At 31.7% G+C, this 13170-nt stretch overlaps 1 protein-coding gene across 1 annotated transcript; it reads right to left on the minus strand.

Moving 5' to 3' along the window:
• Positions 1 to 904: 904 nt before the first annotated feature.
• On the minus strand, positions 905 to 13115 carry LOC143042718 (SOSS complex subunit C homolog). Its single transcript, XM_076215159.1, has 5 exons — positions 12978 to 13115; positions 4893 to 4989; positions 3266 to 3311; positions 2006 to 2062; positions 905 to 1306 (listed from the first exon to the last, which is right to left on the minus strand). Exons 1-5 carry the CDS (start codon positions 12991 to 12993, stop codon positions 1211 to 1213), a joined length of 312 nt encoding a protein of 103 aa, XP_076071274.1. The 5' UTR covers positions 12994 to 13115; the 3' UTR covers positions 905 to 1210.
• Between the last annotated feature and the right edge of the window lie 55 nt (positions 13116 to 13170).

Raw genomic sequence — 13170 nt, forward strand, 5'->3', positions numbered from 1 at the left:
AAAAGACCTGCTGTGAAAATGTCTACCAAGTCAGGAATGTGACAGTTTTAATCCTTTCGTTTGGTGTGTTTGAGATTTTGATTTTGCCATTTGATAAGGAACTTTCAGTTTTGAATTTTCCTCAGTTTGGTATTTTACTTTTTGCTGAGAACAGGCTCTTGATATTTTTGTAAATCAGTCACTAAGAACAGGATTTTGATGTGTTAGTCAATCAGTCCTTAATAAATTGCTTCACTAAGCGCAGCTGGATACGACCCCACATAACCAACCTTGAAAAGTTCGGACCAAAATGGACACAATAGTCATGCTTGATACAGGTCTGAATTTGGATTGTAACAGACTGTTGATGTGGAGTATCTAACTTTATGCTGTCAAATGGTGTGTTATTTGATATAAAAGGAATACACTACATAATAATGATGATGGAAGGCTGTTTTATGTCTAAAGGCAAATTAAATGCGTATTCAGGACATGTTAATTTTAAATATAAATATTAACCCTGTACTAGACTGACATGTTGAGATGGATTTTTAATGCTAGTTCACAAGGTAATAGTAAACAGGAAGACATGTCACCCAAACGGGATACTTAAATGAAATTAGCTTAATGGAGAAGCAGCAAATTCCCAATTTTTGACTGAGTCAGGGGTCGATCCAGGACCTATTACACTCGAGGAGAACATGCTACAACACACTTCATAAATTTTTTAATTCTTTTAAGACTTTTGCAATAAATCTTAACATGTTCTCAATGTCTAACAAAGAACAATAATGGTTTATCTGGTTACAGTTTTCAAACTGGATTTCATGAACATTTTTCCATATTTTCGTATTTTCCATAGGCTCTCATTAAAGTGCAGTCATTTTGGTTGGATGCTTAATAACAAGTGAACTGAAGGAGTGAATAAAGAACTCAATATTTAATATTTCATACATGTAAATCTTTATAAACATAGAAATCAATTATAAAACAAACTTACAGTATTCCCTAAGTAAACATGCATAACAATAGTTCACAAACAGTTTTATATCATGTAAAATGTCATTCAAAGGGAAAACAGACTATATTTTCCTTCTTTCAAGTGTTTTTATTCAACTTCATTAATTGTTCATATTTGATTGAATCTGATTACACAAGCACTAAAATCTGTTTACCATTGCAAATATCCAGCTATCTTTTGATGTTTTTAAATCTAGAGTTGAGATCATATTCATACATCTTTGAATCGTGGTATCACTGGCAGTATCAGATTTCCAAAAGACGAATCTTGTGTGATGAAATATCCAAACGAATTTGCATTGGCATGCTGAAAAAAATAATGACATGAAGTATAAATTTGTCACATGATTACACATGTTCAACTGAACTCATCTGCATAATCTATTTAAACTCATTTAAGTGAATAATGTGTAAAAAGTCTAAAAGATCAAGGTCAAACTACATGAATGAAAATGAAAAAGGTAAATTACCATTGCAGGCTTAAGATAACAGGTCTAAAATGAAGTGTTATTAAAATCAAATTTCCTCTAACTTCAATAAACCATGCAAATGAGACAAACATTATGTGACCTCAGTTAGACAGATATGTTCATTTGGCAATAATCAACAGAATAGAGTCGCCTGAAATACATGAGAAATTGACCTGATATAAAGACAACACTAATAAACCATTATAAACTGTTAACACAGAGATATAAAAAAGAAGATGTGGTATGATTGCCAATGAGACAACTGTCCACAAGAGACCAAAATGACACAGACATTAACAACTATAGGTCACTGTACGGCCTTCAACAATGAGCAAAGCCCATACCATATAGTCAGCTATAAAAGGCCCTGATATGACAATGTAAAACAATTCAAACGAGAAAACTAACCGCCTTATTTAAATAAAGAAATGAACGAAAAACAAATATATAACACATAAACAAACTACAATCACTGAATTACAGGCTCCTGATATGTCTCTTTTCTTTTGCAATAAAAATAATCAAAGAAATTGTACCTGTAATGCTGCCCTTTGAGCTGGTGTCATGTTGTGAGTCTCCATTACAAGTGTTGACTAGAATAAACAATGTCAAAATATTATATACCTGACTAAAACAGCATTTATATGTTAATAAAATATTATATACCTGACTAAAACAGCATGTATATGTTAACAAAATATTATATACCTGACTAAAACAGCATTTATATGTTAATAAAATATTATATACCTGACTAAAACAGCATTTATAAGTTAACAAAATATTATATACCTGACTATTAAAAACAGCATTTATAAGTTAACAAAATATTATATACCTGACTAAAACAGCATTTATAAGTTAACAAAATATTATATACCTGACTAAAACAGCATTTATAAGTTAAAAAAATATTATATACCTGACTAAAACAGCATTTATAAGTTAACAAAATATTATATACCTGACTAAAACAGCATTTATAAGTTAATAAAATATTATATACCTGACTAAAACAGCATTTATATGTTAATAAAATATTATATACCTGACTAAAACAGCATTTATATGTTAATAAAATATTATATACCTGACTAAAACAGCATTTATATGTTAATAAAATATTATATACCTGACTAAGACAGCATTTATATGTTAATAAAATATTATATACCTGACTAAAACAGCATTTATAAGTTTACATCTTCATGTTCTTTTGTCTTTTTGGATATTTGTATCATTCCACATTTTCAAACTTATAATAGAAGTAGCTTTTTTGCTCTCCTATTATCATTACTTATTATCTGAGGTTGTCTCATATACATCAAGTTTTTACCATAAACAGTGTAACCTGCCTTGTCCAACATCTGAGTATTCCAACATCCTGCTTTAACCTACACATTTTCATGGTCCTAAAATATGTCTATTCTTGCAGAAAATACCTAGTATTCCTACATCCTGTTTAATCTGACATTTTTTTTCAGGTCCCCCTAGTGTGTCAGATAACACAGGTTACACTATATAGTGATTTTTATTCTCAATTACTGATTTATTCTTTAAAATATGAATTTTTACGTTCCCTTAAACTTTTGTACAATGTTTTATTAACAATTTTTTTGTCTTTTTGATTTTTTTCACAAAATACACAAACATGTACTATTTACAAAAAAAATATTAAGGTTTTAACCTTTTGCATTGAATAACAGACATAAAGAAATGATTAGATTTTATCCAATCATTGCCAAAATAAAAAAAACTTTTTGAGTGATATAAAAAGTGCAATGGATTTTACTCACAGAAGGATTAGCTGGTAAGGCTGGCTGCTGAACTGCAGGAGGAGTACTAAAAAGTCAATGTTATCATCAGTAATTAGATATTAAAATGTATGGATTTATACATGTTATGTCAAAAACTAAAGTCATGTAGTATGCGTCTTACCTTAAGTGGCAAGTCCGTAAATACTATCATAAATTCATAACAACCTGTAGATGTAGTCACCAGTCACAAATCCTTGATTTATAAATGACCAGTAAATAACTAATCAAGGTCAACTAATTAATCATATACTGTTAATTACCTTTTTTTCATGTATGCTTTATATCGTGTTCAGTCCTTTTTAGCCGATTTAATTTCATGATTCCAAATTTGCTTGATGTATTTGAATAATGGAAGATTCCAGTTTTACATATTTGCAATGATTTGTATTTGCGTTATTTAACAACTCGCAAAAAATGAGATAGTGTACAGGTATATCATATGAATGTACAATAATACAAACAATATTTACAAACTATGTTGATGAAATTACTTATGAAGTACTTTAAACTTTCCTTTCGTATCTGTAAAATTCAAAAATATTTGCATGCATGCATTTATATTATAGAATTTTTTAAGAATGCACAAAACTGCTAGAGTAATTATTACAATTTCTAGTTTTGCTTGTAAGTTCTTATTATTGCAATACTTACTCATTTGTTTTATTATTGGCATTACTACAGAGTACAGACCTCTGTTTTATTATTGGCATTACTACAGAGTACAGACCTCTGTTTTATTATTGGCATTACTACAGAGTACAGACCTCTGTTTTATTATTGGCATTACTACAGAGTACAGACCTCTGTTTTATTATTGGCATTACTACAGAGTACAGACCTCTGTTTTATTATTGGCATTACTACAGAGTACAGACCTCTGTTTTATTATTGGCATTACTACAGAGTACAGACCTCTGTTTTATTATTGGCATTACTACAGAGTACAGACCTCTGTTTTATTATTGGCATTACTACAGAGTACAGACCTCTGTTTTATTATTGGCATTACTACAGAGTACAGACCTCTGTTTTATTATTGGCATTACTACAGAGTACAGACCTCTGTTTTTTTATTGGCATTACTACAGAGTACAGACCTCTGTTTTATTATTGGCATTACTACAGAGTACAGACCTCTGTTTTATTATTGACATTACTACAGAGTACAGACCTCTGTTTTATAATTGGCATTACTACAGAGTACAGACCTCTGTTTTATTATTGGCATTACTACAGAGTACAGACCTCTGTTTTATTATTGGCATTACTACAGAGTACAGACCTCACAATAAATAATATCTGACTTTACTGTATGATTGCTGACATCTTGGTCATAATATTGTTGAATATTCTATGCTAAATTAAATGTTTCCAACATTGCTTGTTTTTATGGATGATTTTTATTTCAAACAACTAGTAGACTATAATCTTTCATCCTTTATATTTAGGATATGAATAATATAATGTAATACAAATCACACTCCATTCTAGACTAGGACATATTTTAACCTTCTAGCCAAAAAGGTACCATTGATCCACAGAAAGACATACCAACATTCCTTACTATTCTATTTTCATAATTTAGTTTCATTATAACATGCCTAACCTGATGGCCATAGGATTAGCAGGACCTGGATGTCCTCCCATTCTTAATCTTTTCTTTTGTTCTTCTAACTGTTCAAGAATTTTTCTGTTCTTTTGTTCTTAAAAAAAATATTGTATATTGTTATAATGGTAAGGTAAAATGTACCAATTACATGTTCTTTTCTTCCATTTTGATTCTGTAGAATATGCAAGTTGTTGAAAGAGTGTAGAAAACAAGTCCACCAAGCTAATTTGATTACAAATATTGCCTTTTAATGTACATGTATTAGAAATTAAAACCTTACAAAAATACACTAAAGTAAAGTAATTGACATCATACCCGTAGCCAGGGACCCCCCGAACCCCCTCCTTGAAAACAAATAAGCACTGTTAAAGTCAACGTTTTGTTCGAATTGTTACTGTTAAAGTCGAGTTTGTGAGTCCAAATAACCCTCCCTTGGAAATTCCTGGCTACGGGCCTGGACATTGAATTCAACATGTTCAAGTGCTTGTGGATACATCAGTCTAAAATAGTTCACTGTACATATATAAACCAATGCAATGAGTATTACATGGCAGAATAATAAATCCTTATCATTTTGTTTTTATACAGTACTTTATGCTAGAAGGATTCTTTCCTAATTTAATCACCTTTGAGTGCACTGGGTTTTATAATCAACCACATCTAAATATTGTGTATACTGTAGCTGCCATTTCCATTTGAATATATGTACTGAATTCCTTTTTAACACTATATGTGTATGAGAGTTTAAAGAATTTGAACTTGAACTTGATAAGTGAATTGCTGCAATCAGAAATCTATGCAATTTAGTGTCAAAGCAAAAAGAGACACTTCCCCATCTTACAAAGAACCTAAAATGTATTCATTATGTGCTCATATGATTTTCAACAAAATCCAGTATAGTCTTTCTTTTTTGTTTCAATCAATAGCCTGCAACACCACAACTGAGTGCTTCAAAGAGAAACTGAGAAACTCGATCACCAGAGAAATTCTCGTTGACCCTTACAAATACCTATATACAGTCAGGGGTACTACTTGTACAAGTACAAGTTATTTTTAATTACTTGAAGAAGTAATATTAAGGTGGTACCTAACACTACAGGGAGATAACTCTGTAAAGTCAGCTAAACGTTTTAATTACGTTGTGTTGTAAAAGGAATATTAAGCTTCTCAATGATCAAAATTAGTGTTTGTCAAACTGCTATATAACCAGTGTAATTTTTCTGACAAAACGGATGGTTCAAAGTTTTTGATTTTTTAATATTTTTGTTAAAGGGTCAAAGTAAATACTTTAACAAAATTTTTATGAAAATTAAACAAGCCAAATTAATTTTAGTTAAAGTGTTGGGTACCACCTTAATATACTTGTATATTAACATGTATAAGTAAATTTGTAAGATAAATACAAGTGAATTTTATTTACTTGTACAGATAAAAAAAAAATATTAGCTCAGTTATGTCCCTTAGACATTCAGATTTTTTTACTTGTATAAGTAAACAAGTCATCCTATCTTCTTTTATTGAATTCTTAGGATTTCTTTGCTCTAATAGAATTTTAAATTATCTGCCCTTTGCAGATGTCTTTACTAATCATTTAAGTGTGTATTTGTAATTTCATGGACAATGAAAATCCCAGTTGTCTGTTATCTTCAGAACACTGCTCATTTACAAGCCCCCAAGGAGCAATTTTGGAAGGCCTTGTACATGTTGTACAAATACTTAAGATCTTTGCTCAATCAGTTTCTTTGTTGAATTAATGAGATGAAACATTGAACTCTAATAAAAAAAATATGAGCTTACCTGGGGAAAATCATTAAAACCATGATTTTACATCTCAAAACTTAAGAATTTTTGTGGGATTATAAGAAAAATTATTTATACAAGTAAATTTTCGAGAAAATTAAAGGGAGATTATTTAAACATTATAATTAACTTATATGTGTATATTTTTTTTAAATTCTTCAAGTAAATAAAAATAAATTTCACAAGTAGTACCCCTGACATACTTAAACTGTATCTTGTTTTCATCTTATAAAGAAAAAAATGATGTGGTACAAATGTATGATTGCCAATGAGACAACAACTCTCCACAACAGACCAAAATGACACAGAAATTAACAACTATAGGTCACCGTACGACCTTCAACAATGAGCAAAGCCCATACTGCATAGTAAGCTATAAAAGGCCCTGAAATAGCAATGTAAAACAATTCAACATTTTCAAACAAGTAAACTAACGGCCTCATTTATCATGTTTATGTAAAAAACATAAATGTTCCGGACCATATGAGTATTTGGACCGTACGCGTATAGTCGGGGTAATTAACACTCTGTTACAGATTACTTTTAATACTTCTAAACTCTTCATATGGTAAGATCGTTCATTAAAAAGACGCTATCATATAGGAAATTTTATTAATATTTAGAATAAAAAGATTAGCTAAATGAAAATTATAGTTTCACATAGTTAATTTTACTTACTTGTCAAAACTATAATAAACACATTTATACCGATGGTCATTACCGATGGTCATTACCGATTTGTTATTACCAGTGAATGGCAATATGTCGACTTAAAAAAAAAAAAAATCCAAAAATTTCTCTATGAACTTTTACACAAGAAGTCACTGGAAAGTAACAATAAAATTGAGAATGGAAATGGGGAATGTGCCAAAGAGACAACAACCTGACCATAGAAAAAAAACAACAGCAGAAGGTCACCAACAGGTCTTCAATGTAGCGAGAAATTCCCGCACCCGGAGGCGACCTTCAGCTGGCCCCTAAACAAATATATACTAGTTCAGTGATAATGAACGCCATACTAATTTCCAAATTGTACACAAGAAACTAAAATTAAAACAATACAAGACTAACAAAGGCCAGAGGCTCCTGACTTGGGACAGGCGCAAAAATGCGGCGGGGTTAAACATGTTTGTGAGATCTCAACCCTCCCCCTATACCTCTAGCCAATGTAGAAAAGTAAACGCATAACAATACGCACATTAAAATTCAGTCCAAGAGATGTCCGAGTCTGATGTCAGAAGATGTAACCAAAGAAAATAAACAAAATGACAATAATACATAAATAACAACAGACTACTAGCAGTTAACTGACATGCCAGCTCCAGACTTCAATTAAACTGACTGAAAGATTACGATTTCATCATATGAACATCAGGCACAATCCTTCCCGTTAGGGGTTTAGTATCATACCATCATAACATATATGAGAAGAACATAACCCGTGTCATGCCAACAACTGGTTTTTGAATAAATGTGTTTAGTTCCGATGCAAAGACCCTATAAGTAAATCAATATTAACGCCAAAATATGCAATCTTTAATGACCTGACAACAGTATCGTAACTATATCCCTTCTTAATAAGTCTATTCAAAGGTTTTGTTAGTTTTTGAGGTGAATACTGAGACCTTTGTGCTTTATAAAGAATATTTCCATAAAAAATTGGATGTGAAATACCTGAAGGTATAAGAAGTCTGCATTTTGAGCTATATTTACGAATGATGTCCTTATACCGATGATAAAATTTAGTAAATGTTTTGACTAGTTTGTGATATCGAAAACCCTGGTGTAATAATTTTTCAGTAATACATAAATTTCTCTCGTTAAAATCTAAAACATTGTTACATACACGAGTGAATCGTACAAGTTGAATGTTGAAAATGTTGAATACGTATATCAACTATCTTCATTACTGAATTAAAAAAAGAGTCCAAAGATTTTTTGTCAGCTTTTTCCCGTTTTATCCATTTCATACAGTAAGTATGGAGTGAGTCGTGGATGATATTACGACACTCATTCCAATTAATAATTGACGGGGGACGATATTTAGGTCCTTTACTGAGGAATGATTTTAACTCTCGGTCTTGAACGATGTTAAGATCTCCTGTTATAACATGGGAAATGGGTCCATAAATATATTCGGAGGTACTACAATTACATGAAGTAGGTGTATTTTCACTGATATTAACATCTTTACACAGTTGACTATAATTAAACACAAATTTCCGGGTAGATTTCTTGTAAATATAACAAATAAGAGGTAGCTCAGTATTGTCAAAATATCCAGGAATTTGTTCTTTAACAGAATGGTCGTTAAATATACCGGCAATATTTACAAAATCAAAACCTTTATTGACATACTTTATTTTAATAAAATGCTTTTTATGATCTTCAGGGCGATCAATTTTGGGAAATAGTTTAGAATAACAATATGCCATAATAATTTGAACAATTTCATACTTAGGACTGCTAAATGAAATTGTGTTGCAATCCTCCAAAATTTTATTTAACTTATTAACCGGTAATGAACAGAGTTTTGTTAACAGATAATGTCTACCGTTGTTTTTTGAAATAGAAATTAGGTCCGAAATATTGGTATGATTTGTCCGAAATTTTCTTTGATTGCGATTTGTTCTACGGCCGTGGGAACGGTTTTTACGAACAGTTTTAGAAACAATATCCAAAATGTTAATGGAATCGGTTCTAGATATATTACCAATTCCCATGATATTATCATTAAGACAGAGAGGGTAGACTGTTTGTAATTTTTTAATCCAATTTAATTCAATTATTTTCCGTGATCGTACAAACTTTGAATGAGATTCATCAGGCTGCTTATTTACTACTTCTAAAGGTTGAACTGCTAAATATTGAAAAGGATGGTTGTGCTTCTTAAGGTGTTGGTAAATGATACTTTTGAATTTATTGGGTCTTTTAAAACGATACAGATGTTCTTGAGTGCGTTTAGATAAATATCGTCCAGTTTCTCCTACGTACTGAATACCACATCCCGGTTTGTTTCATGTGAGTAAATAAATAATACTGTTTTTTTTCAAGTTATATCAGTTTCAAAATTCAAAGAAAATGTGCGACCATTAAACGTGGACCTTACCGTATTGTTGGTGGAAAGTCATTTTTTGGCATGACACTTATCGATAGAAGGGTAACCACGATTTTTATTGTTAAAAATGTTAGCGATGGTAGTATTTTTAGATAACCGATTTTGAAGATTGAGACGTGTAGATACCCTTTGAACAAGTTTAGTATTTAATATTTTTCCATTTCTAAGCTTCATAATTGTTTTTGGTAGTGAATTATATTATAAAGGAGCAAAGACTGGCATCCAGAATATGAACCAGCATACAATAATTTGAGTTATGTAAAATTGATAAATTTGTTCGGCTAAAAATGTCAAACGCTATCAGTATTAATTACCCGAAAAAGATAGGGTATATCAGGGTAGGACTGATGGCTGACTAAATAGTAGAATGGGGCTGAATATTGAAATACTACTTTTAGATAAATATTCCTAAAGTAATGAACTAGAGCAGTTCTCGCTCGGACACACACTCCATAATCTAGTATATTATAAGAGCATAAACCTGAAGCACGGGGAGGCACTCTACTGCCTCCACACGGCACTAAAGACAAACTCTGTAAAAAATAAAATTGAGAATGGAAATGGGGAATGTGCAAAAGAGACAACAACCCGACCATAGAAAAAAAACAACAGCAGAAGGTCACCAACAGGTCTTCAATGTAGCGAGAAATTCCCGCACCCGGAGGCGTCCTTCAGCTGGCCCCTAAACAAATATATACTAGTTCAGTGATAATGAACGCCATACTAATTTCCAAATTGTACACAAGAAACTAAAATTAAAATAATACAAGACTAACAAAGGCCAGAGGCTCCTGACTTGGGACAGGCGCAAAAATGCGGCGGGGTTAAACATGTTTGTGAGATCTCAACCCTCCCCCTATACCTCTAGCCAATGTAGAAAAGTAAACGCATAACAATACGCACATTAAAATTCAGTCCAAGAGATGTCCGAGTCTGATGTCAGAAGATGTAACCAAAGAAAATAAACAAAATGACAATAATACATAAATAACAACAGACTACTAGCAGTTAACTGACATGCCAGCTCCAGACTTCAATTAAACTGACTGAAAGATTACGATTTCATCATATGAACATCAGGCACAATCCTTCCCGTTAGGGGTTTAGTATCATACCATCATAACATATATGAGAAGAACATAACCCGTGTCATGCCAACAACTGGTTTTTGAATAAATGTGTTTAGTTCCGATGCAAAGACCCTATAAGTAAATCAATATTAACGCCAAAATAAGCAATCTTTAATGACCTGACAACAGTATCGTAACTATATCCCTTCTTAATAAGTCTATTCAAAGGTTTTGTTAGTTTTTGAGGTGAATACTGAGACCTTTGTGCTTTATAAAGAATATTTCCATAAAAAATTGGATGTGAAATACCTGAAGGTATAAGAAGTCTGCATTTTGAGCTATATTTACGAATGATGTCCTTATACCGATGATAAAATTTAGTAAATGTTTTGACTAGTTTGTGATATCGAAAACCCTGGTGTAATAATTTTTCAGTAATACATAAATTTCTCTCGTTAAAATCTAAAACATTGTTACATACACGAGCGAATCGTACAAAATGAGATATATAAACACCGTAAGATGGTGACAAGGGAACGTCACCATCTAAAAATGGATAATTAACGATAGGAAATGAAATATCATCTCTTTTATCATAAATTTTAGTATTCAGCTTTCCGTTAGTGATATAGAGATCGAGGAAAGGACAGTGGTCATTGTCAGTATTAGCTTTATTTAAAGTAAGTTCAGCAGGATAAATTTCTTTAATATACATACTGAAGTCGTCATTATTGAGAGCCAAAATATCATCCAAATATCTAAAAGTATTATTAAATTTGTTTATCAGATGTTGTTTCGGTGGGTCTTTGCTTATTTTTGTCATAAATTGTAACTCATAGCAATACAAAAACAGGTCCGCAATAAGTGGTGCACAGTTAGTCCCCATTGGAATTCCGATAATCTGACGATATACGGAATTCCCAAAGCGAATAGTTTATTTAAGTTGTCTTGTGAATATTGTGTATTGCAATCATGTTACGTTATTTGAGATCTAGAGCTTCTTTTAAAAAACCACAGTAGAAATATCGGAATGGTAAAAAAATCCTCAGTATCACTTTACGCAGCTACAAAAAGGCTAGATTTTAACTCGCTAACAAAAAGTGTAAATGAAAGGATCGTTCACAACCAAGACTTGCAAATGCAAAAAAATCTATGATATCATGTGGAAGTAAATGTCACCCCCAAGCCTACATTGTACATGCAAGAATGTAATTATTGATGAAAACTATGGCATCAATATTTAATTTTTACTTAGTATTTGAATTATAAAAATAATACATTGTCATGTAACCATCATTGTTTTTTTAATAAAGTTTTTGTATTATTGAAACAAATAATGTATTTTTTTTTTACCTATATGGTCTAAATACTCATATGGTCCGCCCCGTTAATAACCAAACGAGTGTTATACTCATATGGTCCCACCATACGCATACGGGCAGGCCATATGAGTATACGCATATGGTCATGACCATACGCGTATGGTATAAATACTCACATGGTCCGGAACATATATACTTAATTGATAGCAGTGCTGCTGATGTTCTGTTATCCCACCCTATTCATATAATTTAGATTTTAAAAATATATACCTTTTTCATATTGCATAGCCATAGGTAAAAATGTTACCTTTTCCCATAATTGTTTGGGTTTCCTTTGGTGTGTGATGTAAAAGTTGATACAGAAGTGCCAAAAGAGAGAAAATTGGTTGATAAAATCAAAGCCAGGAACACCAAGAAGATAACAGATGATGTTATGGGAACTTTATTGACCTTATATATTTCTGATAGTTTTCCTGACCTATTCACATATTTTCAAGCTTGAAAAGGTGACAGACCTATTCCAGCGGCACATACTATCACCTTGTATATAAGAAGTAGACCTCCAAGGTTTATTGTTGTAATTACCAATTATGTCAATCAATTGTATCTGATTGTATGCCCTTAGTGGGCCCTGTAATTTGGGGAATAAAAAAATCTATTCTATTATAGTACATGCTGACATGTACTATCATTTGCAACCCTCTCCCCTCCCTTTATCAACTTTTCCCGTCTATTATGGTGGAAATCTTAAGTTTTTCTATATTAAGGTCACCTTGTCCCATAGACATTGTAAGGATCTGATAGCACTGCCCTTTGTGCCCTTTCTTGGATGATGTACAAAAAAATAATTATGTACCGCTTACACCATTGAAAAAATATTTGTTTGCTCCTGTTAAAACGGAAATGATTGGCTGTTCTTCCAATTTAGTCCAATCAGAGATAACTTAACATTTTGTCAATTTAAG

Source organism: Mytilus galloprovincialis, chromosome 1 (assembly GCF_965363235.1).
Source record: "Mytilus galloprovincialis chromosome 1, xbMytGall1.hap1.1, whole genome shotgun sequence".
Classification (NCBI taxonomy): Eukaryota; Metazoa; Mollusca; class Bivalvia; order Mytilida; family Mytilidae; genus Mytilus; species Mytilus galloprovincialis.